The sequence below is a fragment of the Ornithorhynchus anatinus genome, chromosome 2, assembly GCF_004115215.2.
Source record: "Ornithorhynchus anatinus isolate Pmale09 chromosome 2, mOrnAna1.pri.v4, whole genome shotgun sequence".
In the NCBI taxonomy this organism is placed as follows: Eukaryota; Metazoa; Chordata; class Mammalia; order Monotremata; family Ornithorhynchidae; genus Ornithorhynchus; species Ornithorhynchus anatinus.
In genome coordinates, this window is record NC_041729.1 from 52,172,715 (window position 1) to 52,189,927 (window position 17,213).

At 44.5% G+C, this 17,213-nt stretch overlaps 1 protein-coding gene across 6 annotated transcripts in view; it reads left to right on the forward strand.

The window, feature by feature from the left end:
• The window catches only part of MRTFB (myocardin related transcription factor B), a 224,048-nt gene that overhangs the window by 145,305 nt on the left and 61,530 nt on the right, over positions 1–17,213 (forward strand). For all 6 annotated transcript variants that reach the window (XM_029058491.2, XM_029058494.2, XM_029058493.2 and 3 more), the window contains one exon: positions 16,874–16,939. In XM_029058491.2, coding sequence (XP_028914324.1) covers positions 16,874–16,939 — 66 coding nt within the window. The remainder of the gene's footprint in view (positions 1–16,873; positions 16,940–17,213) is intronic.

Here is a 17,213-nt window from a genome sequence, read left to right on the forward strand (position 1 = left end):
TATGATTCATTGATTGATTGAAAGTGGGAGAGTAATTGTCTGTCGGATATGAAAGGGAGGGCATTCCAGGCCAGAGGCAAGATGTGGGTGACGGTGAAATAGACAAGTTTGAGGTACAATGAGTAGGTTGGCATTAGAGGAGCAAAGTGTGAGGACTGGGTTGTAGTAAGAGAGTAGTGAGGTGAGGTAAGAGGGGGCAAGGGGATTGAGTGTTTTAAAGCCAATGATAACGAGTTTCTCTTTGATGCAGAAGTGGGTGGGCAACCACTGGAGGTCCTTAAGGAGTTGGGAAACATGGACTGAACATTTTTCTAGAAAAATGATGAGTGAAGTATGGACTGAAGAGGGGAGAGGCAAGAGGTTGGGAAGTCAGCAAGAAGGCTGATACAGTAATCAAGGCAGGATAGGAACAGTGCTTGTATTAATGTAGTAGGTTGGGTGGAAAATTAAAGAGGGATTTTAGTGATATGAAGGTTGAACTGACAGGATTTAGTGATTGATTGAATATGTGGGTTGAAAGAGGGACAGGAGTCAGGGATAGTGCCAATGTTATGGGCTTTTGAGACAGGGAGGATGGTGATGCTGTCTACAGTGATGGGAGAGTCAGGGGGAGGTCAGGGTTTGGGTGGGAAGATAAGGGAGTTGTGTTTTGGACCTGTTGCGTTTAAGGTGATGACAGGGCAGCCAAGTAGAGATGTCTTGAATGCAGGAGGAAGCGTGAGACTGCAGAGAGGGTGAGAGATTGAGTCTGGAGATGTAAATTTGGGAATCATCCACCTAGAGGTGGTAGCTGAAGTCATAGAAGTGATTTCCCCAAGGGAGAGGGTACAGGTGGAAAATGGAAGGTGGACCCAGAACTGAACCTTTGAAGGACACCACAGGGGGTGGGAGGAAAAGGAAGAGCCCACAAAAGTTCAAAATGAGTGGCCAGAGAGATAGGAAGAGAACCAGGAGAGGACAATGTCAGTGAAGTTGGATAACATTTCCAGAAAAAGACAGTGTCGAAGGCAGCAGAGCGGTCGAGGAGAAATAGGAAGGAATAGAGGCTATTGGATTTGGCAAGAAGGAGATCATTTGTCCCCTTTGAGAGGGCAGTTTCAGTAGAGTGAAGGGGATGGAAGCCAGATTAGAGGGAGTCAAGGAGAGAATTGGAGGAGAGAAACTTGCAGCAAGTGAAGACAACTCACTCAGGGAGTTTGTAGAGGAATGGTAGGAGGGAGATGGAGCAATATCTGCAGGGAGCCTTGGGTTCAAGGGATGGTCTTTTTAGGGTAAGCATGTTTGAAAGAAGTGGGAAAGAAACCATTGAAGAGCAAACAGTTGGAAATGGTGGTCAAAGAGGGAAGAAGGGAGGGAGCAATTGTTTTGAGAAGGTGCAAGGGGATGGGGTTGGATGTACAGGAGGAGGGGATGGATTTTGAGAGAAAGCAGGAGATCTCCTCCTGAGATACTGCTGGGAAGGATGGGAGAGTCGAAGAAGGGGTTAGGAGGAGGGAGGGACTGGAGAGGAGCAGGGGAGATTTTAGGGAGATCATGACTGATAGTTTCAATTTTTTCGGTAAAGTAGGTAGCCAGGTCATTAGGGGCAAGGAATGGGGGAGGAGGGGAGGACAGGGCAGATGGCAGATCTGACACCAAGGGGACCTGTCTGTACCACAAGTTACCAAGGTACTAGTAGAGAAGCAGCGTGGCTCAGTGGAAAGAGCACGGGCTTTGGAGTCAGGGCTCATGAGTTCGAATCCCAGCTCTGCCACTTGTCGGCTGTGTGACTGTGGGCAAGTCACTTAACTTCTCTGTGCCTCAGTTCCCTCATCTGTAAAATGGGGATTAAGACTGTGAGCCCCACGTGGGACAACCTGATTCCCCTCTGTCTACCCCAGCGCTTAGAACAGTGCTCTGCACATAGTAAGCGCTTAACAAATACCAACATTATTATTATTATTATTATTAAGGGAACAGTTTTTCTTTTCATCTTCTCCTCTTTCCCCTCCCTCCGGAACACACTCCGGTGCTAAACTCTCCGAAAAGATTGTAAGGTTGCTCTCCTGTTCATCCGTCCCATCGCAGCTGAGCACAGATCGTCGTTGCCTCGGTTGCTGTGATTCCACAAGATCGTAGGACCTCGGTGTTGAGGTTATGATTTTGCCTTTTTATGTCAGCTTTCCCGGTCATACAGCCTAGATGGAATTGGTCCAGGAGTTTTATATCGCATCAGTGTGTTGTCTGTGCTTCAGAGCCTCAGGGCAATGTTGGGGTGATAGCAGGATGGTAGATGTTTATTTTTGCCTTCAGGCTGATTCCTCTCCCCTTCACCCCTCCAGCATTCCAAATGCTGCCTCGATCATGCAGATACACCATGTAATGTCGTGTATTTCATAGCTTTTTGCGAAAGCATGCTGCCCAAGTAGCAGAATTTTTCAGATATGGAGCTCTGATGTTGGACTTTGTTCGGACGATGACTTCGGTCTTTTTCAAACCGTTGGTCAGCCCAAAACATTTAGCAGGTCATGCAGAACTACTGTTTTTTATATGAAACTTGGGCCAATATTTTTCCTGTTTTATTCTTAAATCTATTTCTTGAAGTAGTAACACCTGACCTTTCAAAACACTTACTCTGAAGAAGAGTAAGTAGGTTCTTTTAATACTTAATGAAATAAATACTTGCCATATAGAGAGGTCGTACTCCTGCTAATCTTTCTTTGGTGCGTTTTACACTTTGCTTGATTAAACAAATACCATCGCCCAATCCCAAACGAAGCTTTCAGTATTGCCATTGAAGGCCAAATCAGAAAATTGAACTGATTTAATGGTGCTACTAATAGCTGTACTAAGGTGCTGATTGCAGAACTATTGTCCAGCATCCAAGCACAGAGTAATATGAGGATATTAGCATTTCAGAATTTCCTTGTTTTTGTTGGTTTAAATTGACTACTTAATGGTATTTGAACGGTATGTACCAGGTCCTGGCCCAGATCCTGCTTCTTGTTTTTCTGAAGCTTGTCTGTTCTTCTTTATCCCTTCTGCCACGCCTGTTTTTCCTACCTTAGCTAGAAAATTTTCTTTAATGGCTTCCTTCTCCCCTTGAAAATTCTGCTGTCTGGTTCCGGTACCATATTTTCTTTCCTTGTTAATAATTTGCCTGGGTTCACATCAATTTGGACTTTCATTTAATTCAGTACTGAATTTTTTAATTTCCTCCAATCTACCCTCACCTCTTCTGTTGCCTTGGGTGTGCCAAACCTCTCCCTATGACTGCTCTCTTTGTCTCTTCATCCACTCAGATTTCCACATTTTATTTTATGCAGGGTTTACCCGCTCATTAACATGCAGTGTGCTTTCTTCTTCGCCCTTTTTATCAACCTCCTCCTATTCCCCGCAAAAACCCACTAAAGGGAAGGTGTGCCGAAAGCCATTTCAACTTCCATGCCCCTTGCCACTCTATTGCTTGGAATTTTTTTTGTCGTGTTTTTAAACTATACTGTCCTCACATGTGCCCTCATAAATTCCTTGGACCAGGAGCTGTGTTTTGTTCTGGCATGTTGGGCACATGCTGAAGTACAGTGTATTTTTATGGTGCTATGTAATGTTTTCTTTTGGAGTTGAAAAGTACAGAATCTTTATTTTTGTCACGTTAATGGAACATTTGAACTCAACTTTGCTGATATAAATGGGCAGTTTTGGCATCTCATCTTATTCCTGTCCCTCCTATCTAAGAGAGTACAAAATGCTCTTTTGAGAGCATAAGATTAAAATCAGTTGCCATTTGCTAACTAAAAACATGTGCTAATAGGAGGTCTCAGGGACCGGCATGGATTCAGTTCCATGGTTTTCCTGCTTCTTGAACCATCTGGGAGGGGAGAATTTATTAATCAATCAGTCGTATTTATTGAGTACTTACCGTGGGCAGAGCACTGTCCTAAGAGCTTGGGAGATTATAATATGACAGAGTTGGTGGACACGTTCCCTGCTCACAACGGACTTACAGTAGACGAAGAGCCATATAAGAAAGCTCTGGAGATTCACCATTGAGCAGGTGCTATATCCTTGTTGAATTAATGGAGGTATCAATCAATATTCTTACATCTGAAAAGATCTGAACACAACAACCCCAGCTGTAGGTTTCCACACAGATATAACATACTTGTGTGATTGACTGAGTATTCAGTTTTTCCCCCTTTCAACCGAAAGACAGTATCAGAATTATTATCTCTAACTTTTCAATGTTTCTCAATGCCAAGATCTGATGCAATAGGAAATCCTGAACATTAATCTTAAGGGAATACAAAGAACATCACTTGGACATAAGATTGGGTAATTGATCGAGTACTTTTTGGAGTGAACAATGGAAAAGCAATAGGTTGGTATCATTGTACTTACAAGTCAGCATTTGCAAATATCAATCAGTTTCTCCTTACAGTTTTAAAAAATAATCCTGTCACATATACTATTGTTTAAGGGTAATGATTGGCTAAGATAATCACTTCCTGTCCAGGGCAATTGAAAGAGGTACAGAATGGGATAAAGTAAACTATCTGAAGCTGATTCCCAATGGATTCATTCATTGTCATTTCTGTTGAGGACTTACTGTGCGCAAAGCACTGTACTAAGCACTTGGGTGTGTACGATATAACAATAAACAGGCAAATTCCCTGCTCACATGAGTCTACAGGTTAGAGGGGAAACAGATATTAATGTAAATAAATAGATGGATGAAGGCAAAACAAAGCTTACTTCAATTAATAGGACTTCTTTGGTCCATTCTTGTGAATTTTTTATTCCAAAAGTGTTCCTGGATGTACTCCTGCTCCAGAATTCTTAGACGAGGATTTTTTTTTAACTCTCCCAACTTTGATTATGCAGAAATCCCACCTTTACCTGAAGATTGTTGTATACCTATAAGTAGTCAATAATGTCCGAACTTCAGCTCGCGCCTCTGGGTTTTTTGCAGAAAGATCCTGCAAGGAAAAATTGTATCAACCTGTTCACTGTAACGAATTGGAAATGCATGAAGTATACTAGTTAAATGTTATCTAAATCGGTAGCTCTTCATCGTGGCCACCTGATCATTTTGATTCTGCCACTATCAAAGTAATCAAAATGATAAAATCCCTCCTATTGCCACTGCCTTTAAACCAAGATCATCCAAAATAGTCAAATTTGTGATTGTTTCAACCTACTTATAAATGTTATCAAAATTTCTCAAATGTCCTAAAGGCTAATTGTCCATCTGCTGTCGGGGAACAGCTTCTACAAGTATAAAAGGAGAATTAATGTTATGGCTATGTACGTAAGTTCTGTGGGACTGAGGGAGGGGTAAATAAAGGGTGCAATTCCAAGTTCAAGGAAAATGCAGATGGGAGTGGGAGAAGGGGAAATGAGGGCCTAGACGGGGAAGGTCTCTTAGAGAGATATTGCCCTCTATAAGGCTTTGAAGGTGGGAACAGTGATCGTCTAACGGATATGAAGGTAAAGGCAGGATGTGGGCGAGGGGTCGGCGACAAGATAGATGAGGTCAAGGTACAGTGAGTAGGTTGACATTAGAGGATAGCAAAGTGTGTGGGCTGAGTTGTAGTAGAAAGCAGAAGATAAGGTGAAGGGGGGTGGGCAGTGCGATTGAGTGCTTTAAAGCCGACCATACGAGGTTTCCATTGGGTGCTTTAAAGCCGACCGTACGAGGTTTCCATTGGAAACAATAATAATAATAATGTTGGTATTTGTTAAGCGCTTACTATGTGCAGAGCACTGTTCTAAGTGCTGGGGTAGATACAGGTTGTCCCACGTGAGGCTCACAGTCTTAATCCCCATTTTACAGATGAGGCAACTGAGGCACAGAGAAGTGAAGTGACTTGCCCACAGTCACACAGCTGACAAGTGGCAGAGCGGGGATTCGAGCCCATGACCTCAGACTCCCAAGCCCGGGCTCGTTCCACTGAACCACACTGCTTCTTTAAAAATGATGGTCTAATTTCAACCAAAAAAAACCCGACAGCCTGCCCCACCCCTCCCCTAGACATTCAGATCCATGTTTTCATACCTTTTCAATCCTACGTTGAAAAGTCTTAGCCCTGTGTTTATATCTCAAAATGTCTTCCATGTTCCCCCAGACTGCAAGCTCGTTGTGGGAGGGAATGCGTCTACCAATCCATTATATTGTACTCCCCTAAGCACTAGTACAGTGCTCTGCACACAGTAAGCACTCAATAAATAGTATTGATTGATTGACTAATTGATCGATGTTGCCCACTATCTACAGTCTTTTATAAACTGTAAATCTTGGGCTTGGCCCATTTTGATTCTTGCCCATCAGTGCCTGCCCAACTTATCCCGATTCTGGCTACCACACAAGTAACTATAGCCCAGGGTGGCACAAGTTCCCAAAACCAAAGCGGAAGTAACAAGCAATCCAGAGGGACCCAGGAGCATCCCAGAAAAATGTCTCTGGCCATGTCCACATTCAGTCACCTTCTCTTGCAAATTCTAGACAGACAAACCTCACATCTTTCACTTTTTTATGTTCCCTGAGTATGATATTTAAGTGCTTACTCTGTGCCAGGCACTGTACCTGGTGGATAACAGCAAATCGAGTTGGTCGCAGTCCCTGTCCCACGTGGGCTCACAGTCTCAATCCCCATTTTACAGGCGAGGTAACTGAAGCCCAGAGAAGTGAAGTGACTTGCCCAAAGTCACACAGCAGACAAGTGGCAGAGCCAGGATTAGAACCTACGACCTTCTGACTCCCAGGCCCGTGCTCTATCTACTGTGCCACAATACAGGACCGTACATGAAGTAAATATTCAGTAGATTCTGTTGTCACCAGTATGCTGATCTGATGCGGTCCAGGCATCTCAGGTCCTGCTGGCTCTCCTAGCAACCAGTAAGAGCTCAATAAATAGCTTTGTAGGGTTCTGTCATCACCCGTCCTCTCAGTCATTGGTATTTATTGACGATACTAAGCGCTTGGGAGACTACAGTATATCAGACTCATTCCCTGCCCACAATGAGCTTACAGTCTAGAGGGGAATACAAGCATTGATAGAAATAAATTACACGACCCCCACCTTCTCCTCCTTCCCTGTTGGTGCTCGACCTCTCTGTCATCTATCTCAGAGCAAATCAAATATCAAATGTGAAATTGCACTTTGTAACAGAACTAGTGGGAAATATTTTTTCAAGCATCCTGTCTTTCCGCATTTCTGTGGACAGATTAAGCAGGGAAAGCTTGTTGGCAGAGGTGGAAATTTAGGAGGAATTTGCATGTGGGGAGGGAGGGAGTTCTAGAGTTTGTGAGCGAGCAGATAGGTAAGATGGGGCCAGATGGTGGAGAGCCTTAAAGCCGATGTGAGTTGTTTTTCTTTCATGCAAAGAGACATAGATTGCCAGAGGAGAGTTTTTTCCAATCCCTTGCCCACGTTCTCCTTTTAGCCCACTTCATATCCGACAGTCCACTACTTTTCCCACCTTCCAAACCCTCTTGAAGTCACTTCTCCAAGCGGCCTTCCCATACTAAGCCCTTCATCTCCATATCCGCCCTCCCCTCTGTGTGGACTATAAACTTGGCTATGTATCCCTTAAGCAGCGTGGCTCAGTGGAAGGAGCACGGGCTTGGGAGTCAGAGGTCATGGGTTCTAATCCCGGCTCTGCCACTTGTCAGCTGGGTGACTGTGGGCAAGTCACTTCACTTCTCTGGGCCTCAGTTCTCTCATCTGTAAAAATGGGGATTAAGACTGTGAGCCTCATGTGGGACAACCTGATTACCCTGTATACTCCAGCGCTTAGAACAGTGCTCTGCACATAGTAAGCGCTTAACAAATGCCAACATTAATTAAGCACTTTGATATTCACCCCAATCTCACAATGTTGTTGTTGTTTTATGCTGCCGAGTCGTGTCCAACCCATAGCGACGCCATAGACACATCTCTCCCAGGACACCCCGTTTCCATCTGCAGTCGTCCGGGTGGAGTATCCGTAGGGGTTTCTCGGTAAAAATACGGAAGTGGTTTACCGTTGCCTCCTTCCATGCAGTAAATGAGTCTCTGCCCTTGACTCTCTCCTGTGCCACAATCGCATGATATTTAGGGAAATATTCTTATAGTCCATTAATTCCACTATGCTTAATATATTTTAATGTCTGCCTCCCCCTGTAGACTGTAAGCTTCTTGTGGGCAGGGTTTGCATCTCCCAACTGTTCTATTGTACTTTCCCAAGCACTCAGTGCAGCGTTCTGCTCACAGTAAGAACTCAGTAAATACCATCAGTTGATTGATTTTGAGGAGAAGACAGATGTAGCCTGAGTGTAAATTCGTTTTGGGCAGGGAATGTGTCTGTTTATTGTCATATTGTACTCCCTCAAGTGCTTAGTAGAGTGTTCTGCACCCAATAAGCGCTCAATAAATACTATGGAATTCATGAATGAACGGTGCGGCAGCCTGTAGTATAGAATGGAGGGAGAGAGGCTGGGAGACCAGCTAGAAAGCTGACTGAATAGTCTAGCTGTGGCAAGATCAGGGTTGTAACGGTCTGGGTGGCGGGGGAAGAGGCAGACCTGAGAGATGTTGGGCATGAAAAACTGGCATATTTTGACTGTGGATTCGATTTCATTTTACTACTGGCATGAGGTATTCCGTCATCCGATTGGTAAGGGGAAAGGGGCAGGACAAGGCAGCCTGCAGTCCTGCCCAGGGCTTATCCCCCGGTATTCCAGTGGTCACAGCAGCTGCCCACTCAGTCAGTCAGGTACCAACTGGCCTTACCTGTATCTGACACAAACCTGCCCCAAAATAACAATTGTCCAACAAGTCCCAAGACATCACTGCAGGGACCCATGGCCTGTGTCAGGTACCGTGCCGGTCGGCCAGTCTACTTTAGGGTTATTGCCCCTAGGTTCCTTGTCCTCCCTGATTCCCCTACATCTGAACGGAGACTTGAGGGAGAAGGAGCGGAGACCCCCGATGGCACTGAACTTTAGCACCATTTCTTCCACCCCTGGGGTACTGCGACTTTTTAATAAGTACTTTGTTTTTCCTAAACAGGTATTACAAGTTTTAAAGTGGGTAGACTGTGAGGTCGTGGTGGGCAGGAATGTGTCTGTCTGTGGTTATATTGTACTCTCCCAAGCGCTTCGTCTAGTGCTTTGCACACAGTAAGTGCTCAATAAATACGATTGAATGACTGAATGAGTAGGAGGAAAGCTTGTTTTAAAAGAAGAAAGTGAATCGACTGAAATGTTTTCTACTTACAGTTTACATTTATTTTCCTATTATTTCATTTGCGGTCATTCTTTTAAGAGTCTAACTTACAGGGCCAAAGAAGAGTTTAACAAAACAATTCTTTTGGAACTTTCACATTTCAGCTTGGGGTATTTTAGATCAATTGTGATCTAATATGAAGATCTCTCTTCCGATAACTTACATAGTATATTAGGAATAAAAGGTTCCCATTGTATTTGATTAGGAAGACAAATTGATCACGGAGGTGATCTCTACATCTGGTGATACCAAAGAATACTCTAGTATTCTCTAGCTGAAATATTTTTCAGATTTTAGTGGAATCTATATTTGAGATGTGGTATTCCAGAAAGCGGAACGCTGAAATGAGAGAGAGTTAATTCCTCAGATTCAAAAAGGGTGATTTTGTATTACGGGAACATGATAGTAAAGGTCAATCGGGGAATTTCCAGGAGCAATTTCATTGTTATTGTTATTGTGGAATCTCTAAGAGAAGGAAAGGGTCGGAGCCAAAGAGGAAGAAAGAAGTAGCAGCAGAAATCTTTCCAGTCATCTTGTACATACGAGGCATGTGCATTAAAAACAAAATCCAGAAATCTCTCTGTAGAGTATTATTGGAATCACCATGGAAATTATAAATTATTTATATATCACACTGTGATATTAAGATGTCTATTAATTGGCAGTAACTCGGGAAGAGTGGCAATAGCCATTCGGCCGTGCTTGTGTACTTAGAGTGGAATGGTTAAATCCAGTTCCGTTATGCACCCTAGTACTAAAACTGATGCTTTATTGCTGTATAGGAAAGTTAATCACATTTTCAGGGAGCAGAATATACAAGGAGAAGGGATGACAGTAAGATACTCAGACAGTTGATCTAAAATAGGGTAACAGTGTATCCTTAAAGGTATAATAAAACCCAGACTCAGAAATGATGTGGCGTAGCAAGGGACAGTTGGGAGAAAGAAGCATAAGACCTATCAGCTTAGCGTAAAGCAATTAGATGACTTACTTAGATGCTTTGTGAAGTTTGTAACACCATCTGGGGAAATGAAAATGATCAAGGCACTGCTATCTGTGGTGAGGGGCGTTGTTTACATGGAAACAATGTAAGCCCCGTCATCTAGACTGTAAGACCCTTGAGGGCAGGGATTGTCTCTCTCTATTTCTGAATTGTACTTTCCAAGCGCTTAGTACAATGCTGTGCGCACAGTAATCGCTCAGGCAATACGATTGAATGAATAAATGAAGAGCAAGTGTGTACTTTCCAAGCGCTTAGTACAATGCCCTGCACACAGTAGGTGCTCAGTAAATGTGATTGAATGAATAAATGAAGAGCAAGTGTGTACTTTCCAAGCGCTTAGTACAATGCCCTGCACACAGTAAGTGCTCAGCAAATGTGATTGAATGAATGAAGAGAAGTGTGCCCTAGTGGAAAGAGCACGGGCCTGGCTTCTAATCCCAGCTGTGCCACTTGCCGGCTGTGTGACCTTGAACAAGTCACTTAACTTCTTTGTGCCTCAGCGTCCTCATCTGTAAAATGGGGATTCAATATCTGTTCTCCTTCCTGCTTAGACTGAGAACCCCATGTGGGAGAGGGACTGTGTCTGACCTGATTAATTTGAAGGTAACCCAGTACTTAGAAGAGTTCTTGGCACGTAATAAGGGATTAACAATTATAGCAATAATAAGCTGTAGATTACACATTGGCTATATCAGGAACACATACTGCAATAAAAATTAAGCCATCACATACTTCCAAATATGTAGAGATATGCACATGGTTCTCACTCTAGGCTTCAAGGCTGTCCATCACCTTGCCCCTTCCTACCTCTCCTCCCTTCTCTCTTTCTACCGCCCACCCCGCAGGCTCCGCTCCTCTGCCGCCCACCTCCTCACCGTCCCCGATTCTCGCCTATCCCGCCGTCGATCCCTGGGCCACGTCCTCCCGCGGTCCTGGAACGCCCTCCCTCCTCACCTCCGCCAAACTAATTCTCTTCCCCTCTTCAAATCCCTACTTAAAGCTCACCTCCTCCAAGAGGCTTTCCCAGACTGAGCTCCCCTTTTCCCTCTGCTCCCTCTTCCCCGCCTTCACCTCTCCGCTGCTAAACCCTCTTCTCCCCCCTTTCCCTCTGCTCCTCCCCCTCTCCCGTCCCATCCCCTCGGCACTGTACTCGTCTGCTCAACTGTAGATATCTTCATCACCCTATTTATTTTGTTTAATGAGATGTACATCACCCTGATTCTATGTATTTGCTATTGTTTTAATGAGATGTTCTTCCCCTCGACTCTATTTATTGCCATTGTTCTTGTCTACCCGTGTCCCCCGATTAGACTGTAAGCCCATCAAAGGGCAGGGACTGTCTCTATCTGTTGCCAATTTGTACATTCCAAGTGCTTAGTACAGTGCTCTGCACATAGTAAGCACTCAATAAATACTATTGAATGAATTAATTAATATAGTTGAATATAAAATAATGGTATTTATTCAATGCTTACTATGTGCCAAGCACTGGGAGAGATACCAGATAACCGTTTTGGACACAGTCCCTGTCCCACACGGGATTCATTGTTTAAAACATATATTTATTGCGGATCAATATAGTTGTGGTTGGAGATTGGGGAAAGAGTGAATAATGTCTTAAAAATTCCTTCCCTCTTTATATAATTGTATTGCCCATACTCATTTTTCTCTCCTAATTAGAAAATAGCATTCCAGAACACATTACCCAAAACAAAGGCATGATTGTCAGTTTCCTTTGCCAACCCCAAGTTTCCCTTCCACAATTTACATATCCATGCTCGATTTTCTGTAAAGCCCTCTGGCTTCTTGATCCAGAGGCCACAGGTGATTTCCTTGTGATGCAAGTAAGAGGAACTCAGTTCCCTCCCGCTTACAGCATTTGGCAATTGCTCTTGCCATTGGGGACCAAATTCCTTGTGGCTCAGGAGCTGTGGGCAGCAGCCAGACAATAAGGGCCGGGAGAGCCTTCCGCCCTCTCTCCCGGTGCTTGTGGAGTCAGGAGGCTCAGACCTTCAACCCAGTGCATGATAGAATGCATCCCCGTGCTGTGTCGCAAAGGTGTTTTGCAGAGCACTGCTCTCCCCCGCTTTCTTCAAATGCTCTCGGAAAATTGGCTTTACTACTTGGAGCTGTTGGTTTCTTGAGGGCACCCACCTTTTAAAAATCCCTAAACCCTCCTTGAGACAGATGATAATAATAATGATGGCATTTGTTAAGCGCTTACTATGTGCCAAGCACTGTTCTAAGCGCAGGGGAGGATACAAGGTGATCAGGTTGTCCCACGTGGGGCTCACGGTCTTCATCCCCATTTTACAGATGGAGTAACTGAGGCACAGAGAAGTTAAGTGACTTGCCCAAAGTCACACAGCTGACAAGTGGCTGAGCCGGGATTTGAACCCATTACCTCGGACTCGAAGCCCGGGCTCTTTCCTCTGAGCCACGCCTCACGTGGGGAAATCACCGGGGCCCAAAGACTAGGATTCTCGGGGAGCAAGAATTGCTTCCCAGAGTCGGGGAAGGGTGATGGCATAAGGATTGGTGTCAGTTTTGCCCCGGTCCTGGGGGATCTTGAATAAAGGATTTCTGGAAGCAGCGTTGCTCAGTGGAAAGAGCACAGGCTTGGGAGTCAAAGGTCATGGGTTTGTATCCCGGCTCTGCCACTCGTCAGCTGTGTGACTGTGGGCAAGTCACCTCACTTCTCTGGGCCTCAGTTATCTGTAAAATGGGGATTAAGACTGTGAGCCTCACATGGGACAACCTGATGACCCTGTATCTACCCCAGCGCTTAGAACGGTGCTCTGCACATAGTAAGCGCTTAACAAATACCAGCATTAAAGGATTTGGAAGGGGTGAACCTGAACTCGGGGGTTCTGTGAGAGAGGCCTAGGGGAATGGACCGGAGAAAGTGCTCAGTGACTGCTTGCAGGAAAATAGGAGTCCTGAGGAGAACAGAAAATTAACCCTCCAGGGGAATTTAAGAGACTAAAAGGGATAGGCGGTTTGGATCAGACTTTTGAAATCTTTGGCACCTAATTGTATTTGTAGGATTGTATATATTTGGCCACTCAAAATCCGTTTGAACGCCAAATCTGGATTTGATAGGGGGCATGGGTTGGGGAGTGGGGGCGGCTCCTTGTTCCCCCTTAGCCGGGGAAGCTGACTCCTCAGCTTCCCGCCGCTAGCTAACTTTGGTAGCTAGGACAGTTGGCTGGCTCAGGGTGCTTATCTGAGAATCAAGGTGTGGTAGCAATAATAATAATAATAGTACTTGTTAAGTGCCAAGCACTGTTCTAAACACTGGAGTAGATAAAAGGTGATCAGGTTGTCCCGCTCGGGGCTCACGGTCTTCATCCCCATTTTACAGATGAAGGAACTGAGCCACAGAGAAGTGAAGTGACTTGCCCAAAGTCACACAGCTGACCGGTGGCGGAGCCGGGATTAGAATCCACAAGCTCTGACTCCCAAGACCGTGCTCTTTCCACTGAGCCACACTGCTTCTCTAGCAGCAGTTAGATGGGTGGGTGAAGTTCTGAGGGTTTCCTCTGTGGAGAACCCCAGTTATCACCCATCCCTGGAAGGGGGAAACACCCGAGGGTTTTTGGAGACTGCATTCACTTTCGGGTGGGCTGCTTCAGCCAGAAGGCGGGCTGTTCGGACCCAATCCACCACAGCACTGTGCTAAGCAGATGGGAGAGTAAAAGAAAACGCTATTGCACAAGCAGTTTATGATCTACCTAGGGAGCCAGACAAATATTCTTCTTTTCTGACTCGCACACACAATTTCCACCGACTCTTCTAAACCTTTGACTCTATCTTGAAACCTTAGTGCCCCACCACCTCGCTCCCTAACCTCTGAGAGTGTCGCCAACTATTTTTAGTAAAATAGGCACCATAAGACTTTTTTAAAAAAAACCCTTCTCTGCTCTCTCTCTCCCCTGCTTTTTTCATCCTCCTTCTCGGTTATCTCTGAAGAAGTTGTCTCCCTCATGATCTCTGAATCTGCCTGCTCTCTCCGTGCCTCTGATCCAATCCCCTTATTTCATATAAGAGGAATCTACTCTCCTTCCTACTGTCAATGGCAGTAGTTCATTTTCTGATGGCTCCTTCGCATCTATTTTCAAACTTGCTTTTTTTATGGCATTTGTTAACAGCTTACTATGTGCCAGGCGTTATACTAAGCACTGGGGTAGATACAAGCTAATCAGGTTGGACACAGTCCATGTCCCACATGGGGCTCGCAGTCTTAGTCCCCATTTTACAGATGAGGTAACTGAGGCACAGAGAAGTTAAATGCCTTGTCCGAGGTCACGCAGCGTGGCTCAGTGGAAAGAGAACGGGCTTGGGAGTCAGAGGTCATAGGTTCAAATCCTGGCTCCTCCACTTGTCGACTGTGTGACTGTGGGCAAGTCACTTAACTTCTCTGTGCCTCAGTTACCTCATCTGGAAAATGGGGATGAAGACTGTGAGCCTCAAGTGGGACAACCTGATTACCCTGTACCTACCCCAGTGCTTAGAACAGTGCTCTGCACATAGTAAGCGCTTAACAAAATACCAACATCATCATGTGGCAGAACCAGAATTAGAACCCAGTTCCTTCTGACTCCCAAGCCCACACTCTATCCACTAGGAAACGCTGCTTCTCATGCTTATGTCTTTCCTATTCTATAGAAGTATTTTCTATATTCCACAGTTCCCTTCAGCTATCTTTCCATCTCCATGCTCCAGTTCCTGTCCATCCTTCTCAAATAAGTCATCTATCCATGCTGCTTTCACTTCCTTTCCCCCAACTCTCTTCTTCCTAGCTCTGCCACTTGTCAGCTGTGTGACTGTGGGCAAGTCACTTAACTTTTCTATGCCTCAGTTGCCTCATCTGTAAAATGGGGATTAAGACTGTGAGCCTCATGTGGGATAACCTGATTACCCTGTAAATCTACCCCAACGCTTAGAACAGTGCTCTGCACGTAGTAAGTGCTTAACAAATACCAACATTATTATTATTAACTCCCTAAAATCAGGTTTTCTGGGATTGCACTCTCCAAGGTCAACGACTTATTCCTAACCAATTCCAATAGGTCATACAATAGGTCATGGGAAGCAGCGTGGCTTAGTGGGCTTGGGAGTCAGAGGTCATGGGTTCTAATCCCCGCTCTGCCACTGATCAGCTGTGTGACCTTGGACAAGTCTCTGTGCCTCAGTTAACTCATCTGTAAAATGAGAATTAAGACTGTGAGCTCCGTGTGGGACAACCTGATTTTATCTACCCCAGCGCTTTGAACAGTGCCTGGCACATAGTAAGTGCTTAACAAATGCCATCATCATCATACTCTGCCCTAATCTTCCTTGGCCTCTCAGCTTCGTAGTTACCGATGACCATTCCTCCTCCTAAAAATGCTACCAGATCCTAATTTTTACTGATACAGTACTCGCCTGGTACTCCTTCAGCCTCTCTGACTCCCTCTCAGTTTCATTTGTTGGCTTCTCTTCCCCCCGCCCCCTTTCATCTAACTATGGGTGGCCTCCTCGACTCTGTTCTAGATCCCCTACTTTTCTCACTTTAAACTTAATCTCTCGGGGAGCTCATCTGCTTGCATGGTGTCAGTGGTCACCTCTGTGCAGAATCCACTCACAAATCTACCTCATTAATCCTGACCTCTCTAGCTATTTAATCTCACATTTCCTCTTGCCCTCGGAACATTAAATGTCATGTAACACTGAGTCGTCTCACTGGCACCTCAAATTCAACACCCGAATGTCTCTTCTTCCCTCCTAAACCTCCTCCTCCTCCTAACTTTCCAGTCTGTATCGGTAATACCATCATCCTTCCTGCTCCAGAAGACTGTCACTTTGGTTTCATCCTCAACTCCTTACAGTCTTCCAGTTCTCCCATCCAATCAACTGCTAAATTCTACTGGTGATTCTTTCCCCTCATTTATCAGATCACGCCTTCTTCAAAACCGAAGCTCCCAACCGGTCTCTAGACTCTCCCCTGCTTTAGCTATGCTCTACCAAGCTTCTTGAATCGTCTTTCTAAATGGTTGCTCGGCAAACTTCAATCCTCAAAATCCTCCAAAGGCTACCCATTTCCCTCCGCTTCCCTTGCAGGAGACTTTCATTTGGGTTAGAGAGAAGTCCCTAGATTTACAAGCAGAACGGTTATTTTCCTCACCAAGGGGACTTTCCCAGGTGATCAGGCCAAAATCATTAGCAATCTGCGGTCTAGCGGCAAAAACTGAGGAGTTTTGAGCCCACTGGGCATCACCCTAAGTCTCGGCTTCAGTCGGTGACTGTATCCATCTAGCTGTTTTCTCTACAGTATTGAATGTGATTAAAAAACAAATATAGCCAAGTTCAAAATTAAAAACTAAAAGGTTATAATGAAAGGGTAAAATTAGGCCTTTATCAGAGTGACCTGTGATGAATATTCTTGAGAATTTATGACATGGAGGCACCTTAATTGAATCAGATGGACTCTGTCAGGTGATGGCTTGGAAGTCCCGACAGTTTACAATTCATTTATGATAAACTGTATGATCATTAGCATTTAATTTTTCACCTCTGAAATTCCTTACATTAGATTCTGGAATTGCATGTAAACTAACGATTAGTGCTGTACTTCCTTTTACAGTATTACAGCTGAGGCTGCAGCAGAGGCGGACAAGAGAACAACTAGTGGACCAGGGCATCATGCCACGTAAGACATTTTCTTGCAATCATTTGTAATGTAATGCCCATTATAATAATCTCAGATGTGTCTAGAAGGCATTTGCAATTTTGTATAGTAATGGTGATATTCATTCCGTAATCAAGAAGAGTATTACATCTGTTAAATTCAGATTGAAGGTAAATAGGTGAGGAAAATGGTTGTAGAATTGCTGGTTTTGAGTAATTATTGAGTGGGTTAACCTATATGGGTTATAGCTTTATAATGTCAGTTTTAACAGAGTATTTAGAACATTGCTTAAAGC